The 27,355-nt window shown below is 50.4% G+C and overlaps 2 protein-coding genes across 10 annotated transcripts in view; both read right to left on the reverse strand.

Annotated features, from left to right (window-relative positions):
• Window positions 1-8,697, reverse strand: part of PLEKHM2 (pleckstrin homology and RUN domain containing M2) — a 34,488-nt gene extending 25,791 nt beyond the window's left edge. Inside the window, exon 1 of one of the 2 annotated variants that reach the window (XM_053660425.1) lies at window positions 8,436-8,697. In XM_053660425.1, coding sequence (XP_053516400.1) covers window positions 8,436-8,495 — 60 coding nt within the window. In that variant the 5' untranslated portion in view covers window positions 8,496-8,697. The remainder of the gene's footprint in view (window positions 1-8,435) is intronic. The other variant, XM_037146102.2, reaches the window with a different exon arrangement.
• Window positions 8,698-15,619: 6,922 nt separating this feature from the next.
• DDI2 (DNA damage inducible 1 homolog 2) overlaps window positions 15,620-27,355 on the reverse strand; it is a 39,464-nt gene continuing 27,728 nt past the window's right edge. For 3 of the 8 annotated variants that reach the window (XM_037146105.2, XM_037146104.2, XM_037146103.2), the window contains one exon: window positions 15,620-23,278. In XM_037146105.2, the coding sequence (XP_037002000.2) occupies window positions 21,426-23,278 (1,853 nt within the window). In that variant the 3' untranslated portion in view covers window positions 15,620-21,425. Of the gene's footprint in view, window positions 23,279-25,240; window positions 25,300-25,364; window positions 25,400-26,092; window positions 26,156-27,355 lie in introns of those variants that run through there. The other 5 variants (XM_037146106.2, XM_037146108.2, XM_037146109.2 and 2 more) reach the window with 5 other exon arrangements.

Below are 27,355 nucleotides of genomic sequence, written 5' to 3' on the forward strand. Positions count from 1 at the left end.
GTGACAACCAATTACAGTACATTACAGAACCAGAGGACGCAGCCCTGGCTGGTGTGGCTCAGTGGACTGAGTGCCGGACTGCGAACCAAAGGGTCGCCAGTTCAGTTCCCAGTCTGGGCACATGCCTAGGTTATGAGGCAGGTCCCTGGTAGGGGGCACTCGAGAGGCAACCATGCATTGATGTTTCTCTCCCTCTTTTTCCCTCTCTAAAAATAAGTAAATAAAATCTTTTTTAAAAGAAAGAGCTAGAGAACCCAGAAACCACCCCTGCGTGAGAACCAGTAGGAGACCCTGTGGTTCGGAAACGATCAGCCAGCTTTCTTAGTGGTCATAAAATACACTGTCCTTTAGCCAACGGCCCCGCCCAGGATGGGCTTGTGCCCAGTGGCATCCTGGGACTGGCCCCCGCACACAGAGAGCTGTCATGAAGCACGTGCTGCTTGTTTATCATGGCCCGCATTTCCCCTAAGCAAACTGGGTGAAATTGATGCTTCTTAACCACTTATTTGCCACTAAATACACCCAATTACCCATCTTTCCTTCCCACCTTCCGAATCACGGCTCATTAGCCCTTCTACTGGAGAGATGGCGGCTCTTGTTTTATTGGCAGCTCTGGTGAAAGACAGGCAGGGAGAAAGCTGAAAAAAGCAGGCACTTGAATTGAGCAGGTACTTGGATTTCATTTTTTATGCTTTCTTCGGGGCGTTGGAACAATGAAAGCAGAAGGGGATTGGCCTGGTCGGGCAGAGACCTCTTGGGTAATTGGACAGACTGCACTTTCTGAAAGCAGTTACAAGCTTCTCCTTCCTGGAAGGGGAATGGCCCAGCTCCGACGTTCGAGGGCTGTTCTGCCCCTGACCTCTCCTGCAGGAACCAATGACTCCTTCGGGAGCGGGGAGGAAGATGGTGAGAGGCTCTGCCAAGAGGCGAACGCCAGGCACCTAGAAGCCAACCAATGGTCTGAAAGGACACACACACACCATTCTACTCCAGACCTTTGCCGCCGGGGTGGAAGCGGGAGCTGGCAGAGACCCTGCACTGTCTTCTGGGCACTCCATGGTCAGTGCTGTGTGTGGCGGTGGCGGGAGGAGGAAGGGAGTTTTTCACAGCTTCGTTTCAACCAGTCTCTCAAAGCCTGGGAGCCTTCGTGGTCTTTCACTTCCCCTTTCCTCTGCTGCACCTACAACGTGACCGCATGCGTGCTTCCCCCACCCAGACGACCATTTCACTAAGGAAAAAGGCCATCGAGTCCCTGTCTAAACCTCAGCATTAGATGTGGGGGGCACTGGGGAGACCCTTGACTCCACTGAGGCCTGTGCAATACAGTCGGAGACTTCAGAGAGGCCGAGGATGTAAATAAAGAGTTAGGAAGGGTGACAAGAATTCCATGGAGCCTGGACAAGTGTGGCTCAGTTGGCTGGGCATCGTCCAGCAAAGCGAAAGGTTGCTGCTCGGGGCACGAGCCTGGGTTGCGGGTTCAGTGCTTGGTTGGGGTACATGCAAGAGGCAGCTGGTCGATGCCCCCCCTTCTCCTCTCTCTAAAAATAAATAAATAATCTTAAAAGAAAACCCAGCTCCGTGAAGTACAAACCCGTAACAGTTATTACAGGACATCAGGAGGGCCTGCGGTGTCCACCTACTCTGTTGTGATCTGTTTCACGTCTGCCTCTCCTTCTAGAGCAGGAGTGTCACACTCATTGTCACCGGGGGCCACCTCAGCCTCGTGGCTGCCTTCAAAGGGCCAAAATAATTTTAGGGCTGTATCAATGTAGCTACTCCTTAACTGTTAAGGAGATGAAATCACACTCGGTCCTCCAGAGGGTTATAACCTTGGGTGAGTTACTTCTCCAAAGCTCATTTCCCTCGTGTATGAAATAAACGCCCTGGAAGTTTGTGGCGAGCCCGAGGGAGGAACAGTGTATCGGCAGCAGGTGTAGAAACGGTGAGTTCGACGCAGGGACTCTTCTCGTGTTCCCACTCCCTTTCCTCTCAGTTGTTCGGACATTTCACGCCTCGGCGGTCTAGTATCAAAAATTAAGAGCCTGGGGTGAAAGTGTCAACGCAGGTTCACTGCTAACAACGAGTTTTGAGATTCGTGTGGACTTCAGCTCTACAACGTCCTGTCCTTATTCTCATGTATCGCTGGGTGTCTTAGAATCTCTTAGTTCCAAGTCTTACGAACAGTCACCAGGGAGAAAGGGAGACTCTAGGAAACTAATACCTTCTTCCTTATACATTTTACAATGTTGTAAACACCCGTGAGCAAAGGGAAAACAAGACGGGGGGAGAATGTCTGCGCGGCAGGGGCAGCACTTGGCCAGCAACACGGAACGGACGTTCCCAGGACCCCAGGCGCTCCCGGTGACCGATGGCTCAGTGACCTGACTTTTGGGCTCCAGCCAGATGGACTCTCCCAGAAACTGTCCTCACTCTACTCCCTCAAACAGTTCCAGGACGTTCTAGGACACCCCCACCTTACGCAGCCGCAGTACAGGGGAGAATGAGGGAGTGAGGCACAGAGGGAAGCTCGCCCGAGCCAAGGAGGAGAGCTCTGGGCCCAGCGGTGGTCACGTCACACCACACGTGGGGTCCCAGGTCCCAAGGGAGAGGCCTGCTTCGGCAGCACAGAGGCCACCAGGAGAGCTTGTCACCCTAAAGGGAGAAAAGCCGGCTGCCTCCCTCAGACACAAGGGCACCGCCCACTCGGGTGGGTCCACACTGTTGCCTCCGAAGGGGAGAATGACCGATCCACCGGGAGCCCCACCGCACCCACAAATGCTGACCTTCTTCCCAGGACGCTCACACTCCCAGCGTCTTTCTTTCCACACAAAAACACACCTTCGCCACAAACCCCCTCACTGAACGTTAGTTTCCAGACCTAACATTTTTGTCGGCCGGCCGCGGATTTCCCACTTTGCTGGGGATTCTTTTCACCATGGGCTCCAGATGGACGAGTTTTCGGGGGGTCGGCGGGGCTACAGGACTCGCCACTGCTCCCCCTGAGACTCCGAGTGGCCCTGTGACTGCAGAGACACCACTGAGGCCCCGCAGGAGGGCCAGGGCGGCCACCTGTCTCTGTCTAACGCCAGGTGCGGGTGAGTTTCTGCCTGGCCTCCAATCACCAAACAGGCCCTGCCCCTCCGAGTGGGCCCAATGCTAGAGCCCCCCATGGGGAAAGAGGGCCCAGGCTGCTCGGTGGTGGGAGGGAAAGGCTTCACACAGACACCCAGGGACAGAGAGCACTTTGTAAAAGGAGAACCATATCGTAAAATGCAACGGGCAGGGCAGTTGACACTTCTCCACTGGTATCTAATGCGGGGCCTGGGTGGGGTCACTTGGGGTGGGGCGCACACACACCCGCGCTGCCTGGCTGGGGGCCTTCCGACCCGCCACATGCCTCGCTAGAGTCTCCACTCGTGAAGGAGGAGGGGGCCGAGGAACTGCCCATGTCGGCACGCAGGCAGGGAAGGGGAAGAAGGGGAAGAGGGGGCAGGAGGGGAAGGGAGGAGCAGCGGGCCTGACCCTCAGCCTTCGGGTTATAAAACTGGTATGCATACATTATTTTATTTAGAGCTTTGCCCAGGGGACTCCTGAGGGGTTTTCAGAACTGGGGCTTTCCATGAAACCAGAGAGAACAAAACTATTTGATTGAAAGCAAATGGTCAATCTAATTCCCACGTACCCCTAACCACCAGCCCCTCTCCAGAAATGAGCTGCCCTAGTTTTCATTTATTTATTTATTTTTTAATTGTATTTATTTATTTTTAGAGAGAGGGGTAAGCGTGAGAAACAGAGAGCAAAACACTGATGTTTGAGAGAAGCATCGATCGGCTGCCTCTCGCATGCACCTGGCATGTGCCCTGACAAACTGAACCAGCATCTTTCTGTCTGTGGGACGCTGCCCAACCCAGGGAGCCAGGCCTACTCAGGGCCGCCCTGGCTCATTGTGAATGTTCTGGCAGATCTCAGCCCCGAAGGAGCGGGAAAATGGGGCCGGGGGAAGCCCACCCCTGGCAGCTGCTCCAACAGGCTCAGCTGGACAGCTGCTCACTCACCAGCCGACCCCGACTGGGAGACTCCCTGGCCCATGCACGGTGCACCCGGCCAGAAACGAAACCTCACCCAGAGCCAAACCAGTGGGGCAGTCCAGCTGAGGACGGGGGAGACCCAGGCCAGGGAGGGTTGTCACGGCCCAGCAACACCCCCTGAAGGCCAGTGACTTTATCAAAACTCATGCAGTCACCCTGTTCAAAGGGAGCAGACTTAGGGCTGAGGGGACGGAGAACAGGAGCTGCTTACTTTTTCTTTCACACACTCCCGAGCTATTTGTGCGTTCTTTAAAACAACTACTCATTTTCTTAGGATAGCATCTCATTCTCTTGTCCTAGTCAGTGTCCCCTGCTGAATGCAATGTCACCACCTCCTTAGGTAAGTCTTCCCTGATCCCTCATCCACAGCAAACTCCCCTGCCAATCACTGATCACATTCTCCTGCCTGATGCCCGAGTAACACCTGTCACGTCGGAAACCATCTTCGTATTGGCTTGGGCACTAATTCATCACTCGCCTCCTCCTACCGAAAATACTCATTCCATAGGCTAGGCATCTTACCTGCCCAGCTCGCTACTACCCTCCTAGGGCCCAGGACAGCGAGGACATACGGATGATCATCAGTATATGTTTTTGAAAACCTCAACACACAGACGCATGATGGGATTGACAAGTGTCTGTATTCATTCCACAAGCCTGACCAAATGGGCGAGGACAGTTACAACAGAGACCTGGTGAACTGGGCTGCTCTCACCGTCTCTGGAAGCGGTCCCCAGCCTACCCTGGCGAGGACTTTCCTGCATGCACACACGTGTCCACGTGTACAGAGGCCAGCCTGCTGCCTGCAAACTGGTAAACAGGTTTACTGGATCCCAGCCACGGGTCCAGGCTGTGGGCGGCTGCTTTTAGCTGCAGGGGCAGAGCTGAGTGTTGAGACAAAAACAGTGCGGGCTGGAAGTATTTACCATCTGGCCTTTCCAAGGAGGTTTGGAAACCCCGGGCTTGAACAAAGAGAAAAGTGTAGTGTAAGGCTGATTGGACCCTGCATGAGAGCAGAGTTTGCAGAGACACTCGCAGGAGACGGAAGCGGCCGAGAGTTTGTTCAGGCCTTGCCATTTGTGCCGGACGCTTTAAGTGTATCATCTCCCGTGATTTCATGAGCATTGCAACCCCATGAGTCAGTTCTGGCTGCCGAGGCTGCCTCAGGTCCAGTGATTGGCCGGGGTCACCAGGGCCCAAACCCAGAATTCAAACCCAGGGCCTGGTCTGTGCCCCTTGGAGCCTGCCTTTGTGTCCGCTGTGCTGCACAGCTGCCTTGGGAAGCACTGCACCCTTTCAGGGACACACGGACCTCGCTTCCACTGTGATCCTGTCCACTTACCTGTCTAACTATGAAACTCTCCTCTCTCTCCAACCCCCGGGGAAGCCTGCCTTCAAATCAGAACAGCAGGTCCCTCCATGTTACACAGCCCACGTTCATCCTCACAGAATCTAGGGGTGAAAACAGCTGAACTTGAAAACAGTGCTTGGGGACAGGGGTTACACTGGGGTGTGGTGTCTGGCAGGGGAGTAGAATGGGCGGAGCTTCTGGGATGATGGTCACGTCCTGGTTCTTGACCCCAGCGCGGGATGTGTAGGTGTGCTCACTTTGGGAGAACTCACCCAGCCAGACGGGGGTGTAGGTGAATTCTACCTCAACAACACGTTCTGAACGACTCCCTCTCCAGACACAGTAATACACAACGGGGGGGTTTTATTTTCTTGTAGAAATCCACACCTCAGTTTCTTCACCCGACAAGGATCGGTAAAAACATTTTACTAGCCCTGGCTGGTGCAGCTCAGGGGAGTGAGCGTGGGCTGAGAACCAAAGGGTTGCTAGTTCCATTCCCAGTCAGGACACATGCTTCGGTTACAGGCCGGCCCCCCAGTTGGGGGGGGCATGTGAAAGGCAACCACACACTGATGCTTCTCTCCTTCTCTTTCTCCCTCTCTTCTCCTCTCTCTAAAAATGAATAAATAATGTGTTTTTAAAAAAGAACATTTTACTAGTGGTAGGAAGCCACTCTCACAGTGCTGGACAAATCTAAATGACACTGCATTCCAGGACAGATGTGACCCCGAGACGGCTGCCCTCAGCGCCGACTGCCGTACCCAGCACCCTGATCCCAGTGAGAAGCAGATGCTCTATCTAGTTCAGGAGACCCAACGCACCTCGTGGGGCAAGAATCACAAAACAGTTCGCTGAGGACCAACGGAAGGCGGTACTTGGTCCAGATGGTGTTGTATAACAGCCTTCAGGTGGGGCAGCACTCAGCCATCCCCAGGTCTTGCACAAGTGAGCAACCGGCTCCGCGACAAACAGACATAACTGCCGCTTATGCTGCAGACTGAACATCTGCGCCGCCCATTCACCTGCTGAAACCCTGCCCCCAGTGTGACAGTGTTCGGAGCTGGGCCTTTGGGAGGTGCTTAGGTCAGGAGGGTGGAGCCCTGGTAGAATAAACACCGCCCCCCCCCGCCCCGCCCAGAGTTCCCACATCCCTTCCCCCGTGGTGAGAAACTGGTCTGCAACCTGGGGGAGGGGAACTGCGACAAATAAATGTTATTTATAAGCCACCTAGTTTGCCACCTTAGCCAAAACAAACTCAGACAGCTTAGCAAGCCTGGGTCAAGCATCGCGCTAAGCATCACGCTGAGCGCTCTTCATACTTGCTCTCCTCAACTCTTCAAACAAAGCCGATTTGATCCCTGCTTTATGGATGGGGACACTGAGACATGGAGAGGCTAAGGGACCTACCCCAGGTTACAGGGTTACTAACTGGCGAGGCAGGTATTCAACTGAAATGGCCAGACTCCAGAATCCATGTTCTTAACAAAGATGCCAGTCCCTGGCAAGACACCCAGGGGTGGGTTTCCAGCTTCTAGGGAGCGGCTTCTGTCTTCTGGTATGCGTTACGGCTCAATAAAATGAGCTTGTCCAAACCCATACAATTAGAAGAACTTTGACAAACAACTGCTTCATAATTCACTCCTCTGATTTACAGAGTGTATCTCCACCTTCCAAAGGTCTGTGCTGACGAGAATGACAGTGTCCCTGTCTCCCGTCCTTCTGCCCAGGGCTGTCTCCACTCACTTGTTGGAAAGCCAAAGACAAAGCACCTGGCCCACCTGAAGCCATAACAGCCTGGACTGGAAGGACTGAAGTCAGCAGCCTCTTTCTCTTCTATTACGAAGACTTACTGCCTTTTAACAAAGCATTTGCTCATTCTGCCTGCAGTCCTTGAGTGAGCAAAAACCAAAAAACAAAAAATCTACACTCCAATTACATTAGCAAAGTTCAGGAAAACTAAATAAACAAAACTTCTGTTGGATGCCTGCAATGTTACTTTGGGTCGTGCTTTTAGAGGAGTATCTTAGTAAAATCATTTTGAATCTACTTTTAGATCTTTACAAAAGGTAAAACTGCTGGCCGATGTTACTTTTGAGGCATTTGAGTGAGCAAAAGTTATTTAAACATAATGGTCCATTTAATTTTCTTCATTTTGGTTTGTTGAAGTGAGCAAATAATCTGATGGGCCTCCCTCCCCACCCGCAAGTCACCCCCACCCCCCAGTTTCTGGATGATCGAGGAATTCAAATTAGGGAAAAAAAAAATCCATCAACATTCTGAAATGACTGCCAGTTCTGGTTTTGTTTTAAGTGACAATGAATTCCATCTTCCAGAACGGGACTCTTTTTCAGGTAAGCTGACTCGTCCCCCACACAATCACATACCCTCCAATAGGTAGTATTTTTTCTACCTGGAACAGGGGAGCCCCGCTGAGCAAGGGGCCTGCGGTGTCACTAAGTCCTGGGAGCCACCACCCCAAATGCAATCCCCAGGGGCTCCAGGTTCTCAGTCAAAGCTCTGAAAAGCCCCTTCAAAACCGCCACCCTCGAGGCCCCGGAGGCCCCGAACTGTCACCGGGCCTGGGAAAACTGGAAGCGGCTGCCGGCCAGCCTTTGCCCTCCACGCCTCGGACCCTCCCGCGGAGCGGCAAGCCGGAGGAGGCCGAGGATGCAGGGATGCTGCCCAGAGATGCGCGGCGGGCGGGGGTCCTCCCGGGGCTTTTCTGCTGCTGGAGGGGGGGCGCAGGGCCCCCGGGGCCTGGCTGGGGACGCTGACCTCAACTTTGTTCTTTAAAAATAGCTCGGAGGCAGCGGCGCTCACGTGAGCGGCGCCGCTTCCCCTCCGCCGGCCCGCGGCTCCTCGGCCCCCAGGTCGCGGCGGGGAAGGGCGGCGTCCCCGAGCCCCGCGGGCAGGGGCACCCTGACCCCGGTGCGCCGCCCGGGGGAAGGGGGCGCGGGGAGGGGTCGGGCCGGGCGGGACGAGCAGGCCGCGCTCACCTTCTTCACGGACAGTGAGATGTTCTCCAGGATCCGGTCCTTCACCTCCCGTGGCTCCATGTCGCCGCCGCCGCCGCCCCGTCGCCGCCGCTTCCCGCGCCGGGGGCCCGGGGCCGCCGCCAACCGCTGCGGCCGGCCGTGCGGGGGCTCCGTCGTGCCGGCCGCGGGGCCCGGCGCCCGCCGCCCGGCCCTCCCCTCGCCTCGCCCGGCCCCTCGCTCCGCCCGGCCCGGCGGGGATGGAGGCCGCGGCTGTGCGCGGCGGCGGCGGGGCGGCGGCGGAACTGATGTCAGGCGGGGCGGCGCCTGGGCCGGCGGGCGGCTGGGACGCTCACGCCCCGGGACCCCGGGAACCAAGGCCCGCCCCTCAGCCCACGGACCCGGGGTCCCCAGACTCTCATCAGCCCACGGACCCGGGGTCCCCAGACTCTCATCAGCCCACGGGCCCGGGGTCCCGAGACTCTCATCAGCCCACGGACCCCGGGGTCCCCGAGACTCTCATCAGCCCACGGACACGGGGTCCCCGAGACTCTCATCAGCCCACGGACACGGGGTCCCCGAGACTCTCATCAGCCCACGGGCCCGGGGTCCCCGAGACTCTCATCAGCCCACGGGCCCGGGGTCCCCGAGACTCTCATCAGCCCACGGACCCCGGGGTCCCCAGACTTTCAGCCCACGGACTCCGGGGTTCCCACAGGCTCCTGGCCCCAGCCCTCAGCTACCCCAAGCTCCTGTAGTCCTTTCGGCCGGGTACCCAGGGGACCCCCACATGCCTGCCCCTCAGCCTGGAGACCCCACAACTCCCTCCCCTTCCTTAGCGCAAAGCCTCCGCCATGCCCGGCCCCCCTCAGTGAACAGGCCCTGGTCCCCGGGCTGTGGGCGGCCTGGACACCCCAGCACCCCATATCCACCTGCCCCCCGCCTCCCACGCCCTCTGACCCTCACTGGCCCGGGTCCTGCCCTCCGTACGCTCCCCCTGCGGCCCCCACTGTCAGGTCCTCGTCTCTCCCGCCTCCCCAACACCGGCTCTGGCTCTGCGGCCGGGCTGCACCCCCGGGGCCCACCCCGCCCCTGGCTCTGAGTTCACTGTCTGCACTGAGTTCTCAGCCCCCTGCCTGGCCCCCTCCACTCCTCTGGGCCCAAATTAATGTCTTCCTGGTACTCGTCTCTCCTTTTTATTCTTCTGTTAAACGTCAACACATACTTTTGTTGTCACTTTCAAAAACTGAGATATAATTGACATCAGTTACACGGTCTACAACGAGATTCAATATATGTACACGTTGCAGGGCGAGCATTCCCCTTCTCATTCTTAAGGGCCCTGGACCCCCAGCCTCAGCTGCCCAGTGCTCCCTCTCCTCTGCCCAGGTGACCAGTGCTCAGCCTCCCAGACCCAGTCACGCCCACCTACAGGACACACCGACTCTGCAGCTGATCCTGGACAGACCTCACCCTCCACACACCTGAAGATCCCCCTCCGTCCCTGCGTTTCCCCAGGGGAGACCCAAGATGTTGGTGGTTGTTTTGTGGTGTTTTGTTTTAATCCTCACCCAGGGACCTGCTTGTTGACTCTAGAGACGGGAAGGGAGAGAGGGAGGGACGGAGGCAAACATCAATGTGCCAGCGAAACGTCCATCGGTTGCTTCTCTCACACGCCCCAACTGGGGACCAAACTCTCAACCTGGGTGTATGTGCCCTGACCTGGAATCAAACCAGTGACCTTTCTGCCTACGGGCGGGCGCTCCAGCTAATGGGGCCACACGGGCCGGGGCACTGTTTTGTTTTTCTGTGACTGACTAGGGGGTGAAGTATGTGTCGGGAGAAGGAACGAGAACAAGTACTTGAGAAACAGTTGCTGCATTCTAGCTCCACCTCGGGATCTAGGGCAAGAATTGTTCACGGGGAGGTCGATGACGATGACGCACTGAGCACCGACTTGCGGCTCGCACGGAACTCAGTGCTTTGCGTCTGCCTGGCGTGTCCTCCTCACTCATTCTCCCACAGACAAAATCGAGGGATGGGGGTAATTTGCCTGAAATCATACAGCAGGTGGTAGAGCCTAGAAACCACTGGTGTCCTTTCTGAGCTAAGGATCCCTTTACACTTCTTTGTCTTATTCTAGGACGGGACCCCTTTGGTCTGACCCTTTAAGGAAAGAAGCAAAGTCTCTAAATGCAGGGCATTTTCTTATTAGTACTGAGATTAGGAAAATGAGAGATTAGCTTCCGTGGAGCTGGGCAGGGACAGAATGACAGGCGGGGCTGGAGCCACTGGACTGGTAGAGAAAAGGCTGAGCGCTGAGGACACATTCCTTTGAATGAGGAAAGAAACAGTCAGTATGTCTGAAGGTGTTTGTGGCAAGTAGGAGGAAACGCGGCTTGAATGACCAGTCCCATCGCTTGGGCGCCCTCCCTTCCAACTCCACCCATGTCAGGGTGTCTGCGGGCCCCAACCTGTTGGAAGCAGCCCTGGCTCATGAGAATCCATTAGACCCGAAGTGGAACCAACTGGCTTCGTGATTCTGCTACTGCTGTTAATCAGCAAGCCAGCTTCTGGGCAGCATCTTCTGCTGGGCAGCAGCTTCCTGACCTGTGCTCAGGCATGCTAGCTACACCTTCCGCAGGCATTTTTATCGCTTGTCTGTATCCCTGTGATGTGGGAAGGTGGTGGCATTTGTGGCATACTGTTTTCGTCTTCACACCTTGGGTTTGGTCACCTCCAACCTTTTACAGCATTCAGGAAGAGTGGCTGGTCTCACAGTCTACCAAATTCCCAACATGTGCGTGTGTACGTGAGTGGGGCGGGGCGGGGTGGGGAGAAGAGAGGCACATTTTAGTCTCACAAGACTCTGTGCAGGGACGGGGAGGGGCCCAAGTGTGGGTGTTTACGTGCAGATAATTGTCCCATGTCTAGAGCTCAAATGTGGAATCCATTCTTGCCTGTCAAAAATGAGGCAACTCAGAAAAAAAAAGGAAGGAAAAAAAAAAAGGAACCACCCCCAACCGGGGTGCCTATCAATCCTGTTATTGGCAGTCATTGAAACTCGAAATTGAAATCCATTCATTTATTGCACAAGACTTTGCTGATCACATGCAAAGTGCATGAGACTCTGAGGCATCAGGAATCAAAAGCCTCCACTGACTCATGCCAGGGCCCCGGGCAAACCGCTCTGTTGTAGTTTCCAAATCGGTGACACAGAAAAAATGATTTGGTTGTTGTTATTGTTCCTCTCCTCCTCCTCCTCCCTCTTCTCGTCCTTCTTCTTCCTCCCTTTGCCCCCAACTCCAGGCAAATATGCTCGCGTTTCCGGAGGAGGGAACAAGTACTTCCTTGGCCATCAGGCTCATGGAGCCAGTGCCCGCCTCCAAGGGAGATCGGAGGGGCTGGCTGTACACACCAGCACCTGTCCGGTCCCCGTGCCTGAACTCGGGCACCAACCAGTGCAATCCACAACTTTAGGACTGGGGAAACCAAAATGAGGCAGCTTAAATCTAAGGGGTTTTATTTTCAGATGTGGAAGATCCAGTTCCTTCCTCAATACTGTCCAGTCAGCAAGACAGGGTTGGTGAAAATTGGGGTACCATTCAACCTCCCAGCTTAAAAGCCTCCAACAGCTCCTGTCATAGCTTCTGGAATGACACCCACCCTCTTCCCTGCGGCCTCCAAGGAGAGGTCTGACCTGCCCCAGCCTCTCTCTGCCCCGTGTCCCCATCTCTCGGCTGGTGTGTGCCGGTCCCTGCCAGCCTTGTTTCTCTCTCACACGTGCCAGTGGGCGCACACCTGGGGATGCTCTTCCCAGTGCGGCAGGGGCCTTCGGCCGTTCGTCCAGAACGTCTCTGTCCACAGTGGGAGCAGTGGAGCCAGGCACTGCATTTCCCAGCCTCCTTAGAGGCAGGCAGGACTCGACCACCAAGTTCTCTCCAGGGCAACATGAGCAGAAACAAAGTGGTCCACTGCTAGGCTGGGCTTCTCCATGCTGCTTCTCCTTCCACCAGGTAGGAGGAAGCAAAAGCAGGTGTCAGGCCTACCAGGTGTCAGGAGCCTGGTGCCCTGAATCACTGTACAGTGTGGAGGAGAGCTGCCCGCTAACCGGGAACACTTTTCTTGGACAGTCGGTTACATAGGCAAGATAAAAACTTTGCTTGTAATACATTACTAACATTTTGGCCTTTTTGTTCCCTCAGCCTAGCCTAACATACACCCCAAATCTTTGCCTGGCAGGAGCCTTGCCAGTCAAAGCTCAAAGTTTAGCTTCTCAGAAGAACTTTCTAATGGATTACCCAACATTAAGTAGTCTCTAGTCTCTTCCAATATGCCAATCTACCAAAATATTTTTACGTATTGATTTTACAGAGAAGAAGGAGGAGGAGGAGGAGGAGAAAGAGAGAGAATCACCATTTTCCACTCATTTATGCATTCACTGGTCGACTCTTGTGTGTACCCTGACTGGGGATTGAACCTGCAACCTTGGGGTATTAGGATGATGCCCTAACCAACCGAGCTACCTGGCCAAGGCCCAATCTACTAAATCTTCATCATAGAAAGTATTACTGCCCAGCGTTTTGTTTGTTGCCATTCTTCAAAGAGACTGCTGGAGCGTCCCTAGGAACATGCACCTTTGCTCAGCTCACGCCATCTGGCATGTGATACTCAATGTTTATTAAATCAATATCCCCTGATTAATTTTTAATTTAACAAGGATGCAGAAAAAATTTTCAGATGTCTACAGAATTAAAAGTACAGAGAGAACCAGAGCTGATATAAGGCCGCTTCTCTTTATGTCTGTGTGATTTAGGTCTTTCCACTCTAGGAAGACCAGGAAGAACTGCAGTGAGTCTGCCCAGCCACTGGCAGAGGGGCCGTTCATCAGCATCCAGATGAGCCCGACACATGGGAACGATACAGGTACTACTTCACACGGATGTCTGCAAACTTACTGAGCTCAGAATGTCACCTGTCTTTTAAAATCCGCATGAAACTGAGATTCAGCAGTCACCCTGGTCTAGAACCCCTAAAACTTGCAAACTGACACCTCGATAAGCTGGCTGGGTCTCAGGCCCAGTTCTGCTCTGTCACCCCACTTACGGTTCAACCCCTCAGGGCCTTGTAAGTGATACACTGAGGCAGTATAATTGTGTTCATGGATTTATTTATTCCTTCAAAACCTACAATGTACCAGGCACTGGGGAAATAGCAATGAAAAGGAGACATAAACCCTTACCATCGTGGACGTCACGTTCTAATGGGGAAGAAAGACAATAAATGAGGTACAGACATGAAATGCAGAGTGTGTTAGGTAAAGGTCACTGTAATTTTAGGGAGAGTAGCCAGAGAAGGCTTACTGAGGTGATGTTTGAGTGAAGACCTGAAGGAAGTGAGAAAAAGTCATAAAGGTGTCTAGGGAAAGAGCATTCCGGGCTAAGGAAGTAACAAACGGGAAGGCCCTGAGGTGGGAGAGAGCATGGTGAGGTCAAGCATGGGTGTCTGAGAGCTGAGTGTGGGGGGGGGGGGAGCAGGGGTGAAGGCCGAGAGGTAAATAGTGGCCTTGGGCATTCTGGGGACCCACTGACGGGCTTTGGGGAGAGGTATGACCTGATCTAACAGAATCACGGCGGCAGTTGTGCTAAAAACAGAACATAGGCAGACGAGGGCAGGAGCAGGGACACCTATTGCAATAACCCAGGTGAGAGGGCGTGGCTGTCTGGGACTGGGATTCTAGAAACGATCAGATTTTGAGTAGATTTTGAAATGGAGTCAACAGGGTTTAGAGCAGACCAGATGCAGGTTGTGGAAGTACTCAGGGTTTCAATGAGCAACTGGAAGAATGAAGTGGCTTTTTACTTCTGGGGACAGGAGTGAAGATGGCAGGAGGACCAGGGTAGGAGGTGGTGGTGGACGAGGATTCCTGGCTCGGGGCACTTCAATTCCAGATACCCGAGGAAAACAGGTCGGCTTTAGAAACTTTCTAGGAGGAACCAAGCCACCCTAGGTCTAACTTTTTAAAGAACAAAACCCACAGGTAAGGACTGGTGTGCTCGGTGAATCCCACTGGGACACTCAGCTGTGGGCGGGGAAGCAGTGCTGGGTGGTAATTCAGCACTTTTAGGTAACTTCTCTCACGGTTATTCTGCCCATGCCAACACCTGCATATGTACGGTGTAGGAGCAGGCATCTCATCTCCAGTTGTTTGCCAAACCATAAAAAGCCAGTTGGGACCTGAAGGAGAGAACAGGGCATGGCAGGGCATCCTGGACTGAGGTCAGCGGTGTATCTGGATGGGATATGGGCCCTCTCCTTGGGGGAAAGGTATGTGTGGTCTATGTGAGGTGAAGCTGAAGGACAGCCAGCTGACCACCCAGCTGTACTCAGCTTCCTGTGCACACAAATGGATTAGATCTCTGTCTCCCTGGCAGTTTGGTAATATGGCCACATGACTAAGTTCCAGCCAGTGCAATGTGGGTAGAGAAGTGACGCCCGCCACTCCCAGGCCTGGTATTGTATAGACTTCCATGAGCAACACGCACCCTTCCTGGCATGTCAGCTGCAAAGTAACCTTGGAAGCCACATGTTGAAGAGGGCAGAGCCCTGGCAGACCCTTCATTGACTGCATGGGGCAAAGCCCTCTCTTCCCACGCATCAGACTGCTAGAACTGCCCAACTTCCAGAAATTCCCTTTAGCATTCTCAAATATCTAAGGTGATGCAATGAACACTAGCTAATACCTAATGAGCATTCGCTATGTGCCAGTGATTTTCTAAGGACTTTATATGCATTAACTTGCTTAATCCCTATTTTACAGATGAGAAAACTGAGGCATAGAAAGGTCAGGCAACTTACCCAAAGTTACATAGCTAGTAAGTGGCAAAGCTGGAATTCAAACCCTAGCAGCCTGGCTCCAGACAATAGTCTGGACCACAACACCCATCACCAGTGTTATTTCTATTTCTGGGGGTCAGCTGCCCACGCAGAGCCACAACACACACATCTTATACACGAGCAGGCAGCTATCCTTCTGCAGTGGTAATTTCAAAGTTACTTCAATGGCTTGCAGATGCCCATTTCTTCTGGAGGTCAGGCACCTGGCAAATCACAGAGCCTGGGTAGAAGTTAAAGGGGCAGGGAGAGAGGGACAGGGATAAGGGGTAATCAGCCATCTCAACTTAAAAGAAATTGGTCCAACAAGAGTCTTACGATAAAAACTTTATTGTCTTAAATATCAAATGTTTTACACATCACCTTTCTTCAGAAAGTTCCTATTAAAAAAAGAATAAAGTGTTTTAATTATTTAGAGCTGACTTACACTTCCGTTATATGACAAAAATTCAAACCCAAATGCACCTAGTTCACGCAGCTGCAGACTGGCCCTGTGTCCAGCCCCTAAGCCAACAGCACAATGCAACCAACTTTGGGATTCCTGAGTTTGGTTCCCTTAAGTTCTCAGAGTTTTCCAACTCTCAAAACCAAAGCATTATGGGAGAGACTGAGCTCTTGGCATGCCTATCTTGCCATCAGCCCAGTTCTTCTAAGATGCAGTAGTCTCAAAGTGTCAGAAGTCAGGAAAACATACATGAGCAACTGTAAGAACAAATAAGGGGGGAAAGAGCAGTTTCTGTGTGTTAACATTTGCCAAATATGGCTGTAATTCTAGTAAACAAACCTTACTTGAGTGCAAAGGCCACTGGCCCAACTTGCCATGAAGATGATATTTTGGATTAAAATGAGCAAAGTAACTTCCATTGTCAATACACAGTGAAAAAGGCAAATGCAATTAGTATGTCGAGTTGCCCCATCACCAGAACTATCTCAATAGGATGATGAAGAGAACAGAGTGTGGAAACATAATCATTCAGAGAAAGGTCTCCGGTGGCACAGACTCAGCTGTGGGGCCTTCAGAGAAGGAAAAAGGCGTCTGGGCAGCGTCAGGCAACCTCACACCAAAGGCATTTGGAGATAAACCTTAAACCGATCTGCCTGCCTTTTTCTTCAAGCCACAGATGCATTCATTCAAGGTTGTGTGAAACAAACTCCTGGTGATCAGCATCATTTCTCATCGGACATGTACTGCCCAGGAAAACATCCCAGCATGTCCCTTCCTCGAGTCAGCTAATGAAAACCTTATCGTACCTATTTAAAGAGATAGAGTTCTGTAAAAATTACTCTCGTTTTGTATTCCACAGCTCCACTCCAGGTCTTCTGTAGTTTGCTTAGATTTTTTAGGCGAAAGAAATATTCTCAAACTCCTACGCCCTTGAACCATTCCCCTTGCAGATTTCATTCCACGAGACCGTGCCCTAAAACATCAGCTACATCCCACACCTTCAAGCCCCAGAGGGTCGAGGTTACCAATACCAATACATAGCTCATCGTAAACCTCTAAAGTTACTAAAACCAGAAATTCTCCCTGTATGCTTCAAGATTACATTACATGATGACATTCTAAATGATGGGTTAAAATGTCCTTTTGCTCTGGCTTGTAGCTCAGTGGACTGCGTGTGAGTCACTGGTTGGACTCCCGGTCAAGAGCACGTGCCTGGGTTGCAGGCCAGTCCCCAGTGGGGGCCACGTGAGAGGCAAGCAACCTCACGCTGATGTTTCTCTTGGTCTTTCTCCTCCCCACAAAAATAAAAAAACATTTTAGAAAAAGTCCTTTTGATGGAGCTGTCCTGTAGAAAGAGTTGGTGGTAGAGTCCTGAATTCTTGTAAGTGCTGCCTACCGCCCCGTCCCTCACCCTCACTAGATTTCCTGCTCTGGAGCCCCGTTTCCACACCTTGCACTCCACGGCTTTAAAACAACCCTGCGGAGCCTCTCAGTGCTGCTGGCCCAGTGGCCCAGAAGGTCAGTGTCCCAGAGCAGCTGAGCGCTGGGGGAGCGGGGAGCATGCTGAGGCACACTCCCTATCTCTACCCTGCATGGGAACAGGGCCTGATGGAAGAAGGAAAAGTTGACCATCGCCGGTGCATCTTTAGGATTATCTTCCATGTACATGTACTTTTTACCCTGCAAACCATCCGCCCGCCCCTTCCCCCCAGTTCCACCAAATGACTGGGTGTCGGACAATTGTGAATGAATAAAGCTGAGCCTCAGGACCATCCAATGTATGCCCATGATCTTCAGGAGGGCCGCCGTCAATGTGCCCCCTCCCACTTCACTTCCATTTTCAGTTCTCACCAACATGTGCTGCCTCTGCTATTTGCGGAGGAGACTAAGGCACAAGAGAAGATCAAGCTCATCAAAGGTTCACCCCTAAATTATTCAGTTTGCTCAGTGAGCTCCCAGTGGCACCCACGGAGGGAGCACCCGGGCACAGAACTTGAGCTGTGACTCTACACTCCCAGTTCTCCGGGACATGCTTTGAATTTACTTTGTTAAGAGGAATTGGCATTTTAAATTCTCCCAGAGAAAAAGCCTTTTACCCTATGGAACTCCTAAGGTAACATTCATCTTCTGAGAAGGAAAACTGTTTGTTTCTAGTTCGGCCAGAGTGCACTAAGCCCCCCAAGTCCAAGCAGAAACCTGGCCTTTCGGTACCTGTGCTAGACAGGGGCAGAATGCGTAAACCAGTTGGTTTCTCTTATGATGTGTTAACAACTCTGGGGCAGGTAACAGCACAATTACCCTGTTTACCCTCAGGGCGGGTGTCACATAGGCAAGAAAAGAAAATCAGAAAGCACTGTGATTCTCCTGGCCAGTTATTTGCAAAGCTGGTTTTTTAATGTACACGGTGAGATAAAAGCCCCAAGTGAAGGCTGTATCTGCAGATATGAAAATTGTCTGCTTTTTAATCTACATAATGTTAACTGGAGCATATTCATCAGTCACACATCTATATATACACAACAGCTGGTGGTTAAACCAACTAGATTTTTATGGCTTTTACTAGAGACAGAAGTTGATAAGGGAAGAACAGGCAGATTCCACTTGAAATGGTTATAAAACCAGGGACACAAAGCCTCATGTATCTGTCCATTTTTATGCAACCCTCTTTGCTGGAGAAGTGTTTTGGGAAGAAACACGTGGGGGAGGCTGCAAGCAAATTAGTTTTAACACACGCACCGTCTACTCAGTTCCCTTTGCCGAGCAACTGGTAGTCCTTATGTTTATGGCTAAGGCCCAAGCTGTGGGGTGAAGGCTACTGGCCGGTGTCTGGAGGCCTCAACGGGTGCAGTGGAAATCACTCCTATCCCCGTCAATGGGCAAAATCCATAACCTAGATGTCGGTGTCTGGTTACCAAGCACTTTCTTGCACACAGCAACCAACTTACGGGAAAATGCAGAAGTTATACACAAAAATCTTTCTTTGGTGAATAAACTGAGACCGCCCTTGGAGGTAAGCGCTAACCAGAGAGCTGGCCAGGAAAGTGGCCCATCACTGGTTAGAATGGCTGTTACCAGTTCCGCTGGCAACCAGAGGAGTTTCACGACTTCACCTTACTCTTGGAAAAGTTATTCTCCAATTTCTGCACTTGGAATAAAAGCTGGTAGTGAAGGCTGACTAGTGTCGTGTTCTTTAATTCCCTTTGTGTTCTAGATCTGCCGAATTTACAAACGATTCAAACCCCTGACAATATCGACAACTTGACTTTTACACAAATGATGGACAAGAAATCAGGTCTTAAAAATAAAAAGCAATTACATACTGGAAAATAAATGATTAAAAAAAGACAAAGATATTTGGCAAGTGGGTTAAACTCAAAAGTATTCCTAACAAAAACTCATGTACACCTATAGGCCTATTTTCTACTGAAAATGAATACGCACTATTGCAATGAAGCCCTTTTGGGCCGACAGTCCATATTCCCCCTTTGGGACCGACTCCCGTCTACACGCTGAGAAGTCAGTGGCCAAGGCTCCTCTCATGGTATACGCCACCCACTCCCAGAAAGCCGCAAGCCCCATCTTCATACAGAAGGACTTTGGGGAGTAATCTTGTTATTGATAAGTTCTCCCCCCTACCCCACCTCGTGGCCCTGAAAATTTATAAGCTTCAAATAAATTCCCAGTCACCACCCATTAAGTGAATGCAGAGACACATCCCGCTACCACTCGATTTGATTCCGACCAAAAAGCATCAACTACTTCATGACAAACAGCCCTCAGAGTCGGCCGACTGAACCCTCTAAGCCGTTTCCTGATGCATCTGACGTCTTTGGTGTAGGGCAGGCAAAAGGGTCTGCAGTATGTGATTGTCTAGAAGAACATTTTAAAGACAATCTGGCTGACCTGTTGTTCTGGGAGTCCTCTTGGGAACAGTCAACTACAGCTTCTGTAACTGTTTCCTAACCCCAGAGGGTGTCGAAGAATCTAGGGGACTTCCCATCACATTACTCATGTCTCCCAACACACACACAAGTATCAGAGCCAAAAGAAAGAGGGGAAAGGGCAGAAATGAAATGCCTTTAGCCCCAAACTGAAATGTCAAAAACTCCTAAGATATGAGGCTCCATTTTGATTGTGCTCAGTGATGTAAATTCTGATGGAAATAAGCTTTCAAAGAGAGCCAGACTTTAAGACAAAGTCATTCAACACTAAACTCATAAATCGCTGTCTCAAAGGTTCTGTTTCAAACACATTGCAAGCTGGAACTGGGAATTATCATGCTCAAAATTCTTTTCAATAAAAACCAAAATTTCCTGCTAGGGACCTAAGAAAGCAGCCCCCCACCCCAGGGTGGGAGACGCTGGGAAATCTACCCCCCAGGATTATTGCACAGTGGGGCCCACAGGACACTGACTCCCAAGGACAAGCCCTCACATTTGAAAAGGCCACAGTAAGGACATTGAGAGACTGACTGCCCTGCTCTACCTTGACACGGTAAACACAAATGTGACGCATCTTGCTTAAAAAAACCAAAACCAACTCCTGAGGAAAGAAAAGGGATGGAATACACGACCAAGGCCACCTGAGTCTGAAACTGCAATGACTATTTCCATGGCCACGGAGCACACTCACTGAACAGACAGACCCTTCTGAGCACCGAGATGAACCAGCGACAAGGTTCCCGCTTCACTATTTCACCAGATCGCAGCTCAGACGGAGCCTTAGAACAACGCCCTCGTGGAAGCAGAGTTTAGAAGAGAAACGGACTGCCGTCAACCCATAAGCTGAACTTCAGATCATCGCTAGTCATGAAGGGTTGAGGTATGATCAGTGAGATGCTAGCAACCCCGGGCTCTAGGAAACTCCAAGGTTTGGGTCATTATTTCTCACTCACAGTTCTTGAAACATCACCACATTTGCAGACTGAATTGCAGGACTTTTTTAAAAATCTGGGTAGCACCATGGTTCACTCTTACGTGAATCCCCCCCCCGCCAAGCTGCGTGGCAATCCATGTAGTAGCCTGTGATGTACAAAGGAACCCAGATTTTAAATCCTCCTGATTCATCTCTTTAAAATGTTGAACCCTAACCACACAAATAATAACGTACCACGCTAGGAGATACTCATCAATTACTCTTCAGTGTCTTGTTATACCTGATGAATCATGATACTCAGAGCACTGAGGAGAATTCTGAAGACCCAAACCATGTAGTCAAGCTTGTCAAGTGACAATGGAACCGATGAGCCATAACCCATGTGCCCACAGCACAGACTCAGCCTCACTGGGAACTCGATTTGCTCCTAGCTGCACAGATGGTGCGATTTCTCAGGGCTTCTGCTTCTTGAAGCAGCATTCACTCTCGTTCTAAATGGTATGCTGGACACAAAATCATCAGTTTTATTCCAGAATACATCATCTTAATGAGAATAAAAGGCTTTCGTATGCACATACTGCCAGTACATTTAAAAAGGCCCAAATCTTAACAAATAGAATAGACAAAATCATCAGACAAGAGATCATAAATTACTTTGGCTGAAAAAAAATCTTTAAAAAAAATCTGGCTCAACATTCTGCTCACAGGTTTCTACATATACTGCATATGTGGTGAGAGTGTGTGTGTGTATAGCTTTTTTTTTTAGGGAATGGAGTATGGTCTAGCCCACTTTTCCATGGTTACGTAGGAACTACAATGTTCTTTGCCAGCAAAATAAGAAGTGCAAGGTCTGCATTTCCATCAACTCGACGCAAAGCCCCAAGAGCTTCCTGCAAAGTAAAGCCGGCACGGAGAATCCGGTCAATGTCCGCCGCAGGAAAAACGAACGATGGAAGCATGGAGGGACTTGATGATGGACAGCTGGTAGGCGGCTCGGATTCCAGAAGTGGCCCTGTAGCTTCAGGACAGACGTCTCTGGTCTCAGGCCTGCCTGTCACTGGGTTCTGTGTGCCCTGACCCAAATCTTTAACCAATATGAAATCTGATGACCAGGACTTCGTTTGCTCCAAAGTCTGACTGAGTGCCTCCCCTTCACCTGCTGCAAGTCTGGGTGAGATTTCGACACCTAAGGTGCAGTGTAATTGATTAGACGTCTTATCCGAGGCCAGAGTGACAGAACTGCTCTCATTTACTGACTCCCTAGACTCGGGGACACCTTTCTTATCAGTTGATAGGCCATCACCCGGACCCCTGAAGTTAGCACTTTCTACGTCTTCTATTCCAGAGCCAGTCGAAGTGTCTGTTAATTTTTCTGTCTTCATTGATGCAGATATGGCCTGATGGAAGGAGACTTGAGAACACTGTTCATTCTGGGTAGCTATAAGCTGCTCATTTTGGATCCATCTTTCAGGAAAGACCCCAAAACCTGTTTGGCCCTCAGTTACTGTTTTTGACTGACAGGTAACTTCTTCAGAGGTATTTTCTGAAGCTGGTTTACTATTGGTGACCAGGAGTCCATGAAGTTCCTTCAAGGCTGCTGTGATCGATGAGCAAGATCCCTCTGTGGCCTCCACACAGGGCTGACAACTGCCGCACGGACTTACCGACGGGGAGCAATTCCCACATTCTTTATTTATTCCGGACATTTCCGCATTGCATCCTGGGAACTGTGGATTCTGAGTGGGAATGGAATTACTCAAAATTTCAGGTGAAGTGTTACATTTTGATGGTTCCACTTCCATTGAGGGATTATCCAAGGTGCTATCAGATGCGCTGATGTTCTTGACACTGGCATTCTGACCACCGGCTGAGTTCAGCACAGCAACTAGGGACTGTTCAACTGTATCTACTTCCATGAGTGTTTCTGAGTCCGAGCAGTCGTAGCATTCGGAAGGCGGACTGTTTCTCCGTGTACACGGAAGGTCCACATTCTGCTGCAGCCCGCCTCCTTTCGCTGCAGCTTCTGCATCAACACTTTTTGGTTGATTCTGTTGCCTTTCTCCAAGCAGGTCAACGCCCCCTGTGACACAAAGATGCTCTTGGTCATGTGGCATGTTCTGTGGTACAACCTCATGCTGTTGATTCCCTGGTTCCTTGTGCTGCTGAAGGCCAGTCACTGGACTCGGATCCTCACATGCTGGAGGCCAACCTTCTTCACCCAGAAACCTCTGTGTTTCTTGCACCCCAGTCGTCGTGACAGGTACTTCCTGTCCTGTGTGGAGATGAGATTTCCCCGGGTGATCTGCGACAGCAGCTTCTCCGGGTGAATTCTGCACGTGCGTGGCTGGACTCCGGGCTGCCAGAGCACTGTCTGCTGAAGGAGCATGACCGGCAAGGTCCTGGGGGGGAAGATGCTCTTTCTTTTCAGAGGCTGTCTGGAATTCAGCAGAATTCGAGGCCTTCCCAGCTGTAGGCTGGATGCTGCCTGGGTCACTGGGCTTGACAGGGCCGACTGGAGCAGAGACAGAGCGAGCAAGCCCCGCAGGGTCACCGGTCTCAGGACTCTGCCCTGAAGGATGGGCTGGATGGTCACACCCATCGGAAGTTGGTAATGACGACATTCCCAGTGAGGTAGTTTCTTCCCCGCTCTTCTCTGCATGGAACCAAAGGGAGAGGAAATGAGATCCACAGGTTACAAAGGCCACTAAATCACCAAAGGACACGAATCTAAACAGGATAGAACTAAATAAGGTGCTTAAACTCAGGTCTGCTTATATTCATAGACTTATACAAGAACCGTCACCACTGTGGTAGACAACATCACAGCATCAAAATAAGAGGCAGGCAGGTTCTTAACAAAACAGGCATTGCTGTAACTCGCTACTCTAAGTATCATTAATGAACACCCACAAAACGCCGGGGTTGGCACTCGAGACTGAGGGACGTGTATGCTGCTCTCAGGGGGTTCAGAACCCTGCAATGGCTCCCCCAGTGTGTGCTTCCACTGCTTCCCCTGCAGTCGCCTGGGGTGTTTGCCAAGTGCACAGATTCTGGGGCACCGTCCTCGGCACTGAACCTAGCAACCTGCATTTTCGGTAAGCTTCTCGAGTGATTCTCAGGCACATTAGAAATTCTGAAGCTTCCTGCACTCAAATGACTCTCCTGCCAATGCACTTTTAGCGTTTCAAGTGTGAACCCTGAGGTTGTAAAAGAGACACCTAAAACCAGGTGCATCTGGGGCACAGCAGGAATCATAAAGAGAAAGAAGAATGTTATGCTTGGGGATCTTCGGAAGACAGAGATACAAATATACTATTTATTTCTATCTAAACTTCCAAAAATAATGGTAAAACTATGTGAGCACTGACTTGGAGAACAGAAATAAAGCTAAAGATCAAGCAGATTAAATTCCAATCATCATTTTATCAAATAACGTAACTTGGAAAAGGTTGTCAGTTACTTTATCACACTAACACAGTACAATTAAGTAGGACCAGTTAAGTACTTTAAGGGCAGGGCAATGTCGATTTATACCCATTGCAACTTTTGGATCAGTCACACAGACAGCAGGGTAAAACACTAACTCACTGTAGTCGTCAGGTCATTAAACACCAGTCCCAACTCTCCTTTTGCCACTGATCCAGCTAAAAACTGATCTCTTATGGCTCTGGGCAGTGGGGCTTAACTGGTTGGAGCACCAAAAGGTTGGGGGTTCAATTTCCCGTAGGGGTGTGTATGAGAGGCAACCAATTGCTGTTTCTTTCTTTTCACTTAAAAAACATTTCTTGTTAGTTATTTTTAGAGAGAGGGGAACGGAAGGAGAAAGAGAGGGAGAGAAACATCAATGTGTGGTTGCCTCTCACACACACCCTACTCGGGGCCCGGTCACAACCCAGGCATGTGCCTTGACTGGGAATCCAACCGGTGACCCTTTGGTTTGCAGGCTGGCACTCAATCCACTGAGCCATACCAGCCGGGGCTGATGTTTTTCTCTCACATTGATGATTTTCTTTCTCCCTCCCTTTCTGTCTAAAAATCAATAAACATTTTAAAAAACCCTGCCATCTATGCAATTATTATAAGATTTAAAAGTCAAAGGCTGGTAACAACAAGGATTTCACAATAAGATCTATTAAAGCAGATGCAACTCAAATGCTTCAATCTGTACCTTGGCATCCAATTTGGGGGCTTGACCTTGACTTTAGAAGCCACGAAGCAATGCAGTTCCAATTAAAATGGCTCTAGATCATTCTAATCCAACACTGGTTAACAACATAAAAGGATAAAGCTATGCTAGGAAATTACTGACTTATGAAATGATCTTACTTAGTTTATGGATAAACAGGAAAACAGCATTTTCTCACTGCAAACTATATCCATTACAGTCTAAAAACACAGTTATTAGTTTTATTTAACAATCTCTAAGGCTAAATCTGAAAAAGATTCAATATTGAATTACTACGAACAGAAAAGACACATTGCAGTGAAATTATCGTGTTAGCAGCAGGGAATAGGGGAGCCACAGTTTGATAATGGCCTTCTGGCAACTGTATGACAGTTATTAACAACTGGGTGAGATCAAGGTGAGCATGGCCTCAATGTATTTTGTACTCACTATGAAAGCAGCATCTAGTCCTCCTGTAGCTGAGATGGTCAGTTTCACTGGCCTAAGTCCTAAATGTAGGGGAGGACTGGTCAGTACCACAGGAGAGGAGAAGACGATGAGGACAATGGATATTAAGAATAATTAAATGATGCCTGCTTTCAACACATCCTTACAAGAGAAAGAAAAAATAAGTTCTAGGTATCTAATTACAACCAGCCTGCAAACCCCTATGAAGTCCTCGGTTGACAGTTTATAAGACCACTTTTCCTCCTCTGGGTGCATCGGCCAACACATGCAGGCTGACGGCGACCACACCTGCGCTGTCGGGGAACGCTGGGAAAATCGGGCAGGACAGGGGCAGACAGAAGCAGTCTCAGCTCTTGTTGCTGAGAGAATAAAACTTCAGTCCCGCCTTTACTACCGACTCTGTGACCCTGGACAAGTCACCGCCTGCTTCCATTTTTCCTTCCAACAGCGTGAAAATCTCTGCTCCTCTATGGCAACCCTAGGCAGCTGTGTGCAGTTTCTCAGAAGGGTCGTACGAAGTCCCTAACAGCCTAGTCATCCCCAACAGCAACCGGCTGGGACGCTGACGTGCCTGAGCTCGTATTCACAACGGCCGGATGGACAGTTTTTACTGGGATTCCCTACCTTGGACCGTTCCAATCACTGATAAATGTTTAAACAGGAAACTATGCTTGCATTTGCAGGTGTATGCCGACATACAAACACATATGCAGGCTAGTTGTAACCAGATGAAGCAAGTGGAATGGCGGATGCTGGACGCAAACCCCGAGAGTGCTGCAGACACAGAGCACAAACGAAGACCGGATGGAGGCTGAAGGCAGTGGCTATAAATACCTGGTCTGGGGCCCACTCCAGCTGCAGTACACACACACTACATGCATCATGGCTTCTGACGCTCTGTTTGAATTAGGAAACAGACAAGCAAACTCGGGTTAACAACGCAAACCACACAGCATGCAGGGTTACAGTCTCCATTCCTCTGCCCTCTTTAAGGTCAGGAACTGGCAGAGTCAAAGCTGGGGGATGTTTCCGCAGTTTGAACATCAAAAGACTTGTCGGTTGCTTTAACTCTCTCATAATAAAGTCATGTGTTAACTTCAACAGGTGTTTAATAGAACTTGGAAAGAAATTAATTTCACAGACAGAGAACTCATGGGCAAACACACGAGACAGGCAGGGGGTATGGACCACGTGACACGGACGCCTCTGTGTGGACTCGGGCAGTGAACACACGTAACCGCCACTTCCACGCTTCTCAGTTAAGATTTACTTTTAGAAGAAACGCATCCAAACCCGATTATCCCGGCTTAACCTCTTTATCTTTTAATCAGTGTTTAGAAAACATCAGAAATGGCTCCTATTCTGAATTACTTTTCAATTGATAGAAAAGATAAAGATACTTTGGTATAGAGTAGCTACCAAAGAAACATTTTTTAGCAAAAATACTTACAATGTCCAGGGTTTTGATTTTGATGATACCGGGAAGTCAATGTCCCAAACACACAGAACGAGATGTTGCAGGATTACTTCATTATTTAAACATGACAAGAATCAGCACAGCCAAAACAATGTCAGTGACACACAGTCACACGTGCAAAGAGCCATTTCCTTTCTTCAATCTTTAAAATTGGTGTATCTCCTTCGCTATGCCTAAAGACACCTGTGGTTTTTGTTTTAATCTCTCAAACTTTTAAAATAAAAGGTAATTACCCTAAGAGAGTAACTACTATTAGTTTAGAAAGTACTACTACCATCGGCTAGTGTTTCTTAAAAAGAAAGCACCAAAACTGTAGGGGGGTGGAGAGTTCACAAAATGTAACATATCCTATTTTATTACAACTAAGCTGACAAGATACTAAGAAAATATAAAACCCTAATTCTAAGTAGGTACGTCAAACTCATCCAAGCTTGCCTTTCTGGGGAGATTATGAAAACTATGAATTCATTCTCTGTCTGGATGACCAAAATCCTCCCCTTCCTACAAAATACTGAAGCCGCATTCGGAACTGCACTTCGGATGTAACACCGAGCCACAAGGTGGTGGAGGAGAAGGTGGGGAACGAGGCCAGCTCGGAAACCCCCACCTGCTGTCCACGC

This window comes from Artibeus jamaicensis, unplaced genomic scaffold (genome assembly GCF_021234435.1).
Source record: "Artibeus jamaicensis isolate MK-2021 breed Jamaican fruit bat unplaced genomic scaffold, CSHL_Jam_final scaffold_847, whole genome shotgun sequence".
NCBI lineage: Eukaryota > Metazoa > Chordata > Mammalia > Chiroptera > Phyllostomidae > Artibeus > Artibeus jamaicensis.